This window comes from Acomys minous (assembly GCF_964271855.1).
Source record: "Acomys minous genome assembly, chromosome: 5".
NCBI lineage: Eukaryota > Metazoa > Chordata > Mammalia > Rodentia > Muridae > Acomys > Acomys minous.
The window spans coordinates 63,586,978-63,600,486 of NC_140494.1; the positions used below are offsets into that span (position 1 = coordinate 63,586,978).

General features: G+C 45.2%; 1 protein-coding gene across 1 annotated transcript; it reads left to right on the forward strand.

Moving 5' to 3' along the window:
• Positions 1–692: 692 nt before the first annotated feature.
• On the forward strand, positions 693–13,509 carry PTGER4 (prostaglandin E receptor 4). The gene is made up of 3 exons (XM_084782198.1): positions 693–1,273; positions 1,716–2,649; positions 11,685–13,509. Exons 2-3 carry the CDS (start codon positions 1,774–1,776, stop codon positions 12,273–12,275), a joined length of 1,467 nt encoding a protein of 488 aa, XP_084638324.1. The 5' UTR covers positions 693–1,273; positions 1,716–1,773; the 3' UTR covers positions 12,276–13,509.

Sequence of the window (13,509 nt, forward strand, 5' to 3'; positions counted from 1 at the left end):
GTACTCGTAGGCCACGTATCTATCTCCAAAGCCACCTAAACCAGGAGAAGTTGCTCTGCCACCTAAACCAGGAGAAGTTGCTCTGCCACCTAAACCAGGAGAAGTTGCAGTTCCGTATCGCTTGCCTTCCTCCCCGCCTCCGCTTTGGTGCCCTATTGAGGGCAGCTAGGGCACTGCCAACTAACTCCTTTTATGGTGAGAGGATAGATTCTTCCTCCCCGCCCAAGCCTGGTACCTACCCACGCGTCTGCTAAGTCCCAACCGGAACGCTCACGGACAGCTACACACCCTCTTCTCCTCTCCACTCTGCCGCTCCCGGGTAGTGTCCTAAAGCAATTGCCCATATATCCTAAAAGCCACATGCTTGGTTCGCGGGTGGAAGATTCGAGAATTAACCCACTCTAATCAGCAGAGTGACGTCGGCCAGACACTGGTTCCAACTCCATCCCCACTAAATGCTCAGCTACGGAGCTGCAAAGCGCGTGCTGGGGTTTCCCAGAGGCTCCTCCGAAGGAGAAAAGACACTGAAGCCGCAACCGCAACCGGGTGGCACCCTTACAGGTCCCTCTAGACCTCCCCAGCCTCTAGCCCCACCCCCCCATCACCCGGCTCCCGGGAGGTGCCAAAGGAAGCCTCGCTCCGCCCCCTTGCCATATCAGCCAATGGGCGTCCGGGCCGCGCTCTGACTGTCTCCGCCCCCTCCAGGGAAACTTGCAGCAGGAGAAAAGTTTGTCCAGAGGCTGGAAGGGCGAGAGCGAAGCTCGAAATCCGGCAGCGGGAGAGGAAGATGAACAGCCCCAGGTCAGAGCTCCAGGCCCAGTGGACCCAGTGCCGCCCCCAGAGCACAAGGAGCGGCCTCAGCTACAGCCGCCTTCTTCGGTAGCTGTCCGTTCAGCCCGCGGCTAGGGAGAAGGGAGCCCGGACCTACGCTCCGTTCCCACCTGCACGCGTGGCGGCACACCTGGACGCTGACCTCCCGCCCCAGATCTGCGGGCTCTGAAAAGCTGAGATTCGTCTTTGAAAGAAGGAAGGGATACATCAAACAAGAAACCCACGACTGATCTTCTCTTGCTTTCCAAGCTTTTTGAAAGCTAGATACTCTGACCTCAGTTCCGGAAAATTGGCAGCGACCAAGACCTGGTTCCGAGGGCGACAAAGGCTTGACAAGTTCCTCATTGGGCGGGAAAAGACTAATTGCTGAGGTTAGAGGTGGGTCCAGAACGTCTGAGGCCTGAGCATTGGGGCGCACCGGGCTCCTAACCCCACCCTACAGGTAAGTTAGATCTTGGCGTGGACGGCGCAGTGGTCAGGTGCTCTTTCCGGGAACCAAAGGACATAGTGTGCTTCCCAAATTGCCCATCTCTTGTTTCCATGAGAATTTTATTGACTCGGTCGGAAATATCACTAGGGAGTCGCTTTACCCTTGAGAGGGGTCTTGCTCATCTTGGCTAGGAAATCAGTTGAGAGTGGGGACCGGAGTAGGGGCAGTAGGCGAGAATAACAGTTATAAGCTTATAAATATTAATGTCAGCAGAGTAGTGCTCTTTGCAAGATGCAACCAGAGCTTGGAGATTTGAGTAGCCACAGTTAGTGAGTAGCTACAGAAGAGGAAGTCGGATCCCCTTGCTCTCCTTGTGTCATAGACAGCATTTTTGGCCATGGGTCAAACACCTTGCAAGTGGTAAATGGCTCACCCCTCCTTTTCCTCTCTCTAGATACCATCCCTAAATCGAACCGTCAGCTCCAAGGCTGTGTACTACTGACCTGGCCATCATGTCCATCCCGGGGGTCAATGCGTCCTTCTCCTCCACTCCAGAGAGGCTCAACAGCCCAGTGACCATTCCAGCAGTGATGTTCATCTTCGGGGTGGTGGGCAACCTGGTGGCCATCATAGTGTTGTGCAAATCGCGCAAGGAGCAAAAGGAGACAACGTTTTACACTCTAGTATGTGGGCTAGCTGTCACTGACCTACTGGGCACACTGCTGGTAAGCCCAGTGACCATCGCCACATACATGAAGGGCCAGTGGCCGGGGGAACAGGCACTGTGTGACTACAGCACCTTTATCCTACTTTTCTTTGGCCTATCGGGTCTGAGCATCATCTGTGCCATGAGCATCGAGCGCTACCTGGCCATCAACCACGCCTACTTCTACAGCCACTACGTGGACAAGCGGCTGGCCGGCCTCACACTCTTTGCCGTCTATGCATCGAACGTGCTGTTCTGCGCACTGCCCAACATGGGCCTGGGCAGGTCTAAGCCTCAGTACCCCGGCACCTGGTGCTTCATCGACTGGACCACCAACGAAACGGCCTACGCCGCCTTCTCCTACATGTACGCTGGCTTCAGCTCTTTCCTCATCCTCGCCACCGTGCTCTGCAATGTGCTGGTGTGCGGCGCGCTGCTCCGTATGCACCGCCAGTTCATGCGCCGCACCTCGCTGGGCACGGAGCAGCACCACGCGGCTGCCGCAGCAGCTGTGGCCTCAGCTGCCTGTCGGGGCCACGCGGCCGCCTCCCCAGCCCTCCAGCGTCTCAGCGAATTTCGCCGCCGCAGGAGCTTCCGGCGCATCGCGGGCGCGGAGATCCAGATGGTCATCTTACTCATCGCCACTTCCCTGGTGGTGCTCATCTGCTCCATTCCACTCGTGGTGAGTGTCTGGGCCTGGAGCCCACTCGGTCCTTCTCTCGTATCTACCTCTCTTCCCCCTCGTTACCCCACCCCCTAGCCCGCCCTTTCTACCTGGTTCCTTGGCTAGTGAAAGAGTTTCCCTCCAGGTCTGAGCTGGGACCTGCTCCTGCTGGAGGCTTCTTTGCGCAGACACAGGCTTTCCTTGTAAGCCCTGACTCTAAGGAGACGCAGCAGGTGATTTCCCCGTAGGTCCCCCAGAGGTTCTTTCCCCAAAAGCATGGGTTCTGAGGTCCCCTGGACAGCCCCTCAGGCTCCCCTTAGTGCCTGGTGTTTTGCTTTGTATCTTCCCAGAACCCTCACTGCTGGCTCAGTCAGATTGGGGGAGGGAGTGTGGGGACAATTCACTATAGGGTTACTTGCTCTAGCGCTCCACTCCGTGGCCCCAGAGGCTGCAAACCAGGGGTGCTAAGCTCTGTTGAATTCATTCCTTAGGATAGCGCAAATTCTAGTGTTTGGATTTCTGCTGGCCTTTTTCTTTTTCCTATGCAGCATTTTAAAGCTAGAATAGATGCGATGCTTTTTAGTTTAAAAGCCTAAGGACTCATTCCATGGAGGAGTTTGAGTGACTGGCTTAGGATAATCTTGCAGGCACATTCATGCTGCTCCCCGCCCCCTTCCCTTAGCCCCTCCACCGCCCACACACATACACAAAGCCATGTCATGCTTGAGAAGACTGCTGAACAGGTTTACATTCGAGTTCCTTATCCTTTTTGCAAGCTAAGAAAGCTCGATGGAGTTGAGGGGTATGGGCAAGTTGATGCACATTGCATTTTAATTGTCAATGAGCAGGAGCAGTTCAGTTTGTCTTTTATGGAGATGGTTCCTCTTAGACCACCAGGCTCCAGTCCCCACCACTGTGGTATTACAGTCTCTTGCTGGAACCTTCTAATTTGGGCTTTTGTGGAGTGTCTGTTAGTGTCTTGATGCACTACATCTTTGAGGAACACATTCTTTTTAAAATGCCTTTAATAATGTCTAAAATATTATAAGCAGAGGGGAGCAAATGCCTCTTAAGTTCCCTGCTTTTACGTGTTACAGATAGAATGCCCTAGAAACAGATCGGTAGTAGAGCAATGTAATTCTTCATCTAAATTTTATCTTGTTCCGAGTTCTATCTCTCAAAACATTGCATTCCTGGAAATTCTAAACTACCTATTCAAAAAGAAATACTCTCTAGGTTCATTGGGAGCAAGTGGAAATAAACTAATGGGGTATTATTCTTTTCTTTCTCTTATTAATACTACCAGGAGTTTTTTGATATAGAAAATATTTTTATCTCTTACAAAAGTGACTGTAAATGGAAGAAAACTTAGTGGCGGCTGAGAGCCAGCATACAGTAGCTTCTTGCCAATTTGTATAAACAGAAGTAAATATGACTGGCCAAAGGGGCCTTTAAGCCATCCCAGAGCCTAATGTAATTTGCAGAGTTAAGGCACTCTCGAGCCATATAAATATCTTTTACTGTCTGTTAGTAACAACTCAAAATAAAGGGACATGTGGAAGGGAAGAGACCTCTGCCACTGCCTTACATTGTACGGGACAGAAAATGACAAAGTGAGGAGCTGCTATTTACAGGATGTCCACTTGATGGACCTGAGAAATGGAGCGGAGCCATTAGTAACCATGCACGCACTTTTGAAATGTTTTGGTTAGACGTAAGCATGTGGTGTTACTGATTCAAATGAAGCTGCCAATAAAGTGTTCTCTTGTGTCATCGGGAGAAGCATATAATCAGCCTATAATTCTATGGGCTGGCCTGCCCGCGGGTTCAGGGACATTTATGACAAAGCCTGAAAGTATGAGATGGCCCAGAGCTAAGTTTACAGCTGGCATGTTTATTCCATTTCAGTTAATTAAAAAAAAATGGTGTCCAGTCTATAGAAAGTACTGGGTAGTCGGTGTGAAATAATAATGTCTATCTGAGAGTTGAGACTGGCCCAGCTAAGGGGTGATCATGTTGGCCAAGAGCCTGTGTGCTTTCATGAAAAATAAGTAACCAAGTAAACAAGAGTAACTTCGGATTTTAGCCTTGAGTTTGGGCTACAAAAAAAATCTGCTTTTTCAGAGTCAGACAAGTAAATACTTGTGACAGGTAATGGGGAGCAATAGAGCCAATGTACTCACCCACTACTCAGTAGTTATTGAAGGAATCAAAAGAAACCTTCACAGTTTCTTTCTTGGCTTGTTTTCTAGTCCCCACCCACGTGTTTCTCACATGTTCAGGGTACAAATGAGGTCAAAGGTCCTCAAGCTTTCTGACAGGTAAAGCACTTGGGTGTACTTTCAGTTCAAAGGGAACTGGTGAAGCATCTGCTTTTACATTAAAAAATAAAATTGAGTGCTAATTCCATTGGAGGGAAATGAAAGCCTCTGGGCCATCTTTCGTGCTTCTGGAAGGCTACCTGGCTGAGCAAATACAGCTCCCTTGGACTTCCAGAGAGCTACATACAATGCATAGGAAGGAGAAGCAGAGCTGCAAAGTAGGCAAGTGTCTGTCTTTTGGACCCGTGGGAAGAACTACGGTAGATTCATTGATAATAAGTTTAGTGTGGAAAGTAAATTTTAATTTATTAGGCAAAATGGTGCTGAGCTTGAGAACTGAAGTTGAGAAAGACTGAGAATTTCATTGTGGTTATCATGAATATGCCAAATCTACAAAATTCTCCAAGTGGGTCATAATCAATGAACAGAGAAAGTGGAAGCATACGCCACAGCACAAGCGGCATTTGGTCGGAGTGTGGTTCTTGTCATTTTGTCCTTTCTGCTATTTATAACTGATCTCAGGGTTAGTTTAGGTTTTTTGTTTTGTTTTGTTTTGGGGTTTTTTTTTGTTTTGTTTTATTTTGTTTTTCCAAGTACAGGAGAAGATGAAGAAATGAAAGTACATGCATAAGATAAATATCTTACAATCTTTATAAACATGCAATCGACACAAATGCCTAAGGTCATTATATTAAATACTATAGCTAGATCAATTTCTGGTACTTTGTAGTTATAATGCTAATGTTAGGATAACAGTTATAATCAGATCTTTTTTGCCTCAGGGCAAAAGAGTGAGATTTGAAAAGGCATTTTCCTACACATTGATTGCTTATTTGTCTCTTTTCTTTCTTCTTCCACTGAGATGCCAGTAGCGTAGCAAATTAATTTAATTTTCTGCCCTGGTTAGGTAAATTTTACGTCCTTAGGGAAACAGTTTCCTGTGTTTCTTTGGCTGCCACTATAAAGGCATCACCAACAGCTTATAAAAGCAGATGAAAACTGCAGAGACACTTTTTGCAGAAGGAAGGCTGGAAGTGGGGGCCCCTCAAATGATCATAGAAACCAAAAGCACGTGAACGTGTAAAAGCAATGCAATTAATTTAGATGCCACTATAGCAAAATCAACAAGACTGACCACTTTTCTAAAACAGGCGACTATGTTTTTAAAAGAAGGACAATTGCTAGAAGCAATGTTTGAGTCATAATGTGAAGTGTCTTTTAAAAGCACTTGGGTCATTGCAGAGCAGTACATGAGAACAAGGTTGTACAAAGCCCAGCAGCTGGTTGGAGTCCTCTCAGTAGAGTAGTCCCGTGTTTGCACCCCTTCTGCACCTCGGTTTCCCCAGCTACAGATGAAGAACCACGTCTAACTCAGTGGCAGGGAATGCATCTCTCTTCAGTGCTCATCATCTTTACTGACATCTCAAGCTTTGCTTTTACTGAACATCTGTAACAAGATGTCTTCTCTCTTAGAGCTGAAGCGTGAGAGCTGTGAATTAGAAGGGGGAAACGTTCAAAATAGATTTGCAATGTAGATATTAACCAATAGAGATTACATAAATCGCATGCAATGAATGGCCAGTTAGTGACCTAGGAGAAACAAGAAATGTAGACTCTAATAGCACCACTCAGTTAAGGACACTTTCCATGACCATTTTTAAAGGGGGTGGTGAGACCGTCTAGTAACAGCTGTGTCAATTCTGGGCTCTTCACAAGGCAATGAGATAACAGAGCACATAGAGATAATTCCTGTCCTGTGCTTGGAAAAGAACAAGCAGCCCCGTGCTCAAATCCAGTTACAGACCCTGCCATTTACTGGACAGCATTTCACTTCAGACAATCAAGTATTACATTAGTCTAGTCAGGAGTTCAACATTTCAACTCAGCATTCCTTTCAAACAGATTTTTCTTAAGGAGGAAGTGCATGTGTTTAAAACCAGACATCAGCCATACCCCAAAGCTATGTTTCACCAGCACTTATCAGTGTGGTGTGCAGTGGCCATGTTTTTACATATTAAAAAGAAAGGAGTAAGTGACGAAACCGATGTTAAGTCCTATACATGGTATTCAGCACTTTAAGAACTTATGCACAGCTTGGAGTGATGGTGCCTGCCTTTAATCCCAGCAATAGGGTGACCGAGGCAGGCAGATCTCTGAGGGTTCCAGGGCAGCCTGGTCTACATAGCAAGTTTCAGGCCAGTCAGGGCTACATAGAGAAGCCCTGTCTCAAAACAAACAAAACAAAACAAAACAACAACAACAAGCTTATGCCTTCATAGTAAACACCACAGACAGAATATGGAGATCTGCTAGCTTTGGTTTTTTTGGGTTTTGGTTTTTGTTTTGTTTTGTTTTGTTTGTTGTTGTTGTTGTTGTTGTTGTTTGTTTGTTTTTCGAGACAGGGTTTCTCTGTGTAGCTTTGGCCATCCTGGACTCACTTTGTAGACCAGGCTGGCCTCGAACTCACAGCGATCCGCCTGCCTCTGCCTCTTGAGTGCTGGGATTAAAGGTGTGTGCCACCACGCTCAGCTACGACCTTCTAGTTTTTATTGGCCCCTCTCCAAGTTCTTTTCCAGCACTCCTAAGCTTATCCATCTAAAGAAGCTTAGAATCTAGGAATTGCTTCCAATATCAGGCTCAAGTCATCCTCACAAAGTCTGCACTTGCTCATCGTCAAAAGTGGAAGAAAGTAAGGAGCCTGTTTGTGAGGATTTTAGAGCTTTTCCCCTCGCTGACTCAGGGGTTCTGCTTTATCAGCAACACATGCTTCCTGAACCGCAGCCTGTGTGAACTTATTTATTTGTGTGGCATCTGGGCTTGCTAGAGAAGGTGTGGGAAAGTGGCCTCACCTCCCCATGCACCACAGTTGTGCGTGGTCCTGTCAAACCTGTCACTGCTGTTCAGGGACAGGAAATCAAGAATTAAGTGGCCTGTGGGGGGTTGATTTTGTTGTCATTTTGGGTTGGTCTTTGTTTGTTGGTTGGTTTTTGGTTGGTTGGTGTTTCTCTGTGTAGCTCTGGCTATCCTGGGACTCGCTCTATAGAGCAAATGGCCCTTAAAGTGAAGCCGGAGATATTGCATTTATTCAAATGCTATAAAATGCCTGAGTCTTTTGGTTTCACCTCCTCTGTCCCTCCTCTTCTTGAGACTCCACTGAAAACCAGAGGCAAAGTAAATTTGGTTCCTTCAATTCCTTGAAAATAATTTGACTGACTTTTGAGAATTTTTATATGAATTTTAAATTTGGAAGTATTTATTTAACTTATTGTGAAGTTTTGAGGGTTAAACCTGAGGCTTTATGCATGCCAGGCAAGTGCTATATCTATCACTGAGCCATATCCTAGCCCATAATGCTGTGTTTTATACTCATCCGCATGCTACCCTATGAACTCTCGCTTATTGGAAGATACTAACTAAATGACCAGACGAGGCTGTGGGGGGAGGAGGATCTCTTGCCAGTTGTAAGCCCCTCCAAGCCCCCATACAACTCTAAATTAGAACTTTAAAAAATATATACCTTGTTTTCATTCCCTTCTTTATTAGTCAACCTTTATTATGGCTGCAGATAAAAAGAAATACAAAGGTGATTTCTTCCTTGCCCCTTGCCAGTTTTGATTATAAAAACTTGAAAACAAAATGTGAACTCACGTTTCTTTAAGTAGCTACAGCTTTTTGTTTCAACTGTTTAGTAATTTCCTTTTTTCAGAGGTAACCATGTTTCCTTTGAGGTTTTGGTGGAGAAGCAGCCAGCATAAAAACATGTAAATATATATAATTCAAACTGTATTCTGAAGGCTTCTTGGAAAGTACCTGTGCAAAAGGCGTCCAAAGACATGCGAGGCACTCGCCGCTCTGGAGTAGAGCAACACTGACCTCTAGAGGTTTGGAGTGTCAGGTTCACACAAACCCTACCAGGTTTGCCACTAGTGGTTCCAACCCTTCACTTCTTTCATCTTTAGAAACATAACCTGGGAGTGTGAGTAAAATACTACAGATCGCAGTGTTTTCTAGAGATAACCCCATTACTAAGAATACATTTTAAACATAAATCCAGTCTGCTGGAACAAAATAGGCAACACGAAATTCATCTGGAAACTGGAGGCCAGACTGTCAATAAGATAAAAAAGAGCTTTAAAAAGTATCAACACAGTCGGGCATGGTGGCACACGCCTTTAATCCCAGCACTCGGAAGGCAGAGGCAGGCGGATCGCTGTGAGTTCGAGGCCAGCCTGGTCTACAAAGTGAGCCCAGGACAGCCAAGGCTACACAGAGAAACCCTGTCTCAAAAAACCACACTTCCAGATCTCTAGTTTATGCCAGTTTATCCCAGCACTTGAGAAACTGAGGCAAGAAGATGGCCAAGGAATTGAAGACAGCCAGGTGAAGAATAGATTCTATCACACACACACACACACACACACACACACACACACACACACACACACCTGCCTTCCAGTCCAGGTAATTAACACATTGTCTGAGAACAGGAGGAACTCCCTCAGCTATGCAGTGGCACTAAGGACTTTATAAAGTATCTGGAAAGAAAAAACCAAGAGATTTGTTTGTGCGCTTCTTTTTGAGGCATTGGAGATCAAACCGAGGGCCTTGTGTGTGCTTGACAGGGTTGTACTAATGAGCAATCATCACAAGTCTGTAAAGATTTTGTCCAAGTATATGCTTTTCGTTTGTTGCAGCAGAAACTCTAAAACCATTTTAAGACAAGACATCATATCCTGACGTTATGTTTACTTCATTTCATCTGAGGTCCACTTGACTCTTTTATCCTACAAGACTTACAGTCCATGATCCTATAACCAAAATCTTTAGAATTCATAGCTTCTTGGCTTTTAGGAAGAGTAGTTATTAACATGTCATAACAGACAGAAGATTGGGTTAGGTTAAGTTTTACAACCAAATGTACTTTCAAAACAAATAAAGAACATGACAAATAAAAACAATGCACATTTCTCTAATTAGGGTTAATGAAGAAACAGAAATAGAGTTGTGTCATCGGGTCAGATCATCAAGGAATCAGTCGCATGTAAATTGAATTTTACAAATTAATGAAAACTATATCTTTACATTTTTTTTAACTTTTACCTAAATTGCTATTTTTCTAACCTATCCATGCCCACTCCTGGTAAACGACCATAGCCTGAACCATTAATTATTACACCATATTCCAAGACAGTGAAGTCATCACATCTTGTTACACATGTTTGTCTGACTGACTCAGGCTCTGGATGTGCTTTGTGAGTTGTGCTTTCTCCCTTTAAAAATTTCATCCCTCTTACCTGACTACAGGATTCACTTTTTATTTCTCCTTTATCTAAAATAATTCCCACAGGCAAGCAATGATTATGATCCTAGAGCTTCACTTTACGTGAGTCACAAATGAATTTTACACAAATGATCCAAGCATAACTAAAAGCTAGGCCTAGGTACATAAGGATCACAATATGTTAGGGACAAACTTGAGAGCACTGACAAGTGCCATCTCCCCCAGGGGACCACAGTGCTCCCTATGCTTACATCAGTTCTTGCTCATTCGGTGAATCATTTGAGTTTCCTAGAAGCTGACACTCCAATTCACTCTTCCGTGACTTCGCATAGAGAGCTTCCTCTCAGCTGAGCCTTACTTCCTCCCTTGGGAAGTTGGCAATCTGCCCCCTCGTCCCTCAAAACCCAGTGCTTCTGCTGCTCCAGAGGGGCTGGTGCCTGGCCACCTGCCGCTGCACCCTGTGTGGTGATGGCTGGTCTTCCTTCCTTGTCCTCTGCACCACGTGTGTTGCTCTCTGCCCCCAAGGGGCGTAGGGCATCTCACAGAACTGCTTGTTCCCAGAAACTGTCAGAATACCTCAGAATCCTGTGTCCACTGTTAAATGATAAGATATGCAAAAGAGGATTGTTGGGTCAATAAATGACTATGAGAAAGGCAGTTTTTCTAACTGCTCAAATTAAGGCTCCAAAATAGCGAAGTTGCTAGGGTTTTCGTGTATGTGTCCCTTGTATGCCATGTCTGGTACATGGTGGGCCTGTCAGCCTTCATAACTCAATCCGCACAGTAAGTTAACATCTTTACTACCCTATTTGTGTACTGAGTACTTGGCTACTGGCTAACAGGCTTTAGAAGCACAGAGAAGGAGGTGCTTCTCGTTGGCGTTCTGAAATAGTCACTGGATTCAGTCGAACTTTATTTTGAAGATGCACAAAACCATAGCTTGAGAGGAGGGGTGGGAAGTTTTAGCAGCTGACCTGCATAATAGGACGTACACTTCACTAGTAATCTTCTGGGGCGGACTGGAGGAGGGATTGGAGAGAGATTGCAGATGGAAATGCTATTTGGTAGCTGCTGTAATGTTACCTCCAATGAAAAATGCTGTTGAGGAAAAGGACTGGAGAAAAGTTTGGGTTCAAGAGACAGTAACACCAGACAATTACTATGGAGAGTGGGGAGAGCCGCAGAGGAGAACTATTCTGGTTCACAGGAGATACTTACTGATGGCATAGACGCCTCAGCTTTTTCTAATGAGTTCATGGTTAATTGGCTTACAAAATTAGTCTCTTTTGAAACATAGAAACTGGCTTGTTGTGTAAACTGCTATTGGAAAGTGGGCATTGCCACATAAGAGCGGCTACCTCACGTCACGTTGCAAATGTAAATGCAGCACTTAAGTGTTTTGCCAAATTGCTTAATTACAACATCTCAACGTGGGCCTCTCGTTTATGCAGGTGCGAGTGTTCATCAACCAGTTATATCAGCCAAGTGTGGTTAAAGACATCAGCAGAAACCCAGATCTGCAGGCCATCAGAATTGCTTCTGTGAACCCCATCCTGGACCCCTGGATCTACATCCTTCTGCGGAAGGCTGTGCTCAGTAAAGCCATAGAGAAGATCAAGTGCCTCTTCTGCCGCATCGGTGGGTCGGGCAGAGACCGGTCGGCACAGCATTGCTCAGAGAGTCGGAGGACATCTTCTGCCATGTCCAGCCACTCGCGTTCCTTCCTCTCCCGGGAACTGAAAGAGATCAGCAGCACGTCTCAGACCCTCCTGTACCTGCCAGACCTAACTGAAAGCAGCCTCGGAGGCAAGAATTTGCTTCCAGGTGCCCATGGCATGGGCCTGACCCAACCAGACACCACCTCTCTGAGAACTTTGCGGATATCAGAGACCTCGGACTCCTCCCAGGGCCAGGACTCGGAGAGTGTCCTGTTGGTGGATGAGGTTGGTGGGAGCGGCAGGGAAGAGCCTGCATGTAAAGAAAACTCTCTACAAGTCACGTTCCCCAGTGAAACGCTGAACTTATCTGAAAAATGTATATAGTAGCTAAAGGCGGGTGCAAGTACTGTTTTGGACCCTTATAAAAACCCTGTGCAATAGACCTACACGTGTTGAGCTGTACTCAGAAGGGCAGTCTTCACCTTGACTCCTGTTAGAGAACAGTGCAGCTTTTGAGTGCTGCAGATGAGTCCCTTGAGTGTCCAGGCCTGAAGCACACTGGCTGTCACTCTAATGTGACTCAAGATTGCAGCTGCAACTTGACAGCTTTCGCTACTGGATAGGAAGATGGCAGAAGCTGTGCTGTTTTCACAGCATCAAGAGCGTTCTATTTGGCACATCCAGGAGGTCCAGACCCTGGAAGGGCTCTACCCCAAACTGAGGACTACCTTACAGCTGATTTAACTGTCTCACTAAAGCATGAAATGTGAATTTTTATTGTTGGAAATATAATTTAAGGTATTTATGTTCTTCTCTGTGAGAAGGTTTACTGTTAATACAAGGTATAAAAAAAATTATGATACGTCCTCTCCTGTTAGTATAACCAGCTAATATTGTCGATGTTATTTTTCCCCATAGACAAGTTCAGGCCAAGGTATTGAAAACAGAGTGAAAGTAGTATCTATAAAAAATAGATATAAATTTTTTAAAGTTTAGTATTATCAAATGAAGAAGAAAATAAATATTATTTAAGATGTGAAAATTAAACAGCCTAAAGTATATTTTCCAAGCTATGTATAATGAAAAAATTTAGAAAGATAATATTTCATTTATTTATCCAGAAAACTGTGATTTCAAGAGTACTTAACATTGCTGGTAAATATTTTCAACCTTTGTCCCCAATAATTAGTATTTTTAAAGATGTAATATACTTTTTTAGTCTCCAGCTACCCATAAGTGAAGTGTACAGTATAAAAGTCTAAGTAGCTTGTTCTGTCCTGAAAGCATGTGTAGCTTTCCTTGCCAACAGAATGTCCAACAGCATCCTTTAAAACTTCAAGAGCAAGATTTTACAGAGAGGGATGCAGATTTCTCTCGGGTGTGGTCTCCACTCTGTTGTGTGTCAGGGGACACTGGCAGTTTTGTCGTGTAACTCCCAGAAATACTGAGCCCGTGTTTGAAGGAGCTTTCTCAGAGAAACTGAAGGATGTTTTGTCATGTAATGTGTCCTTGTCCATTGCTTGGTTGTGATGAAATTCTGAGCCCGAGACTGATATTTTAAAGAGTAGCTGAACTGACTGAAATTATTCTGGAGATTACAATAAATGGTTGCATTCCA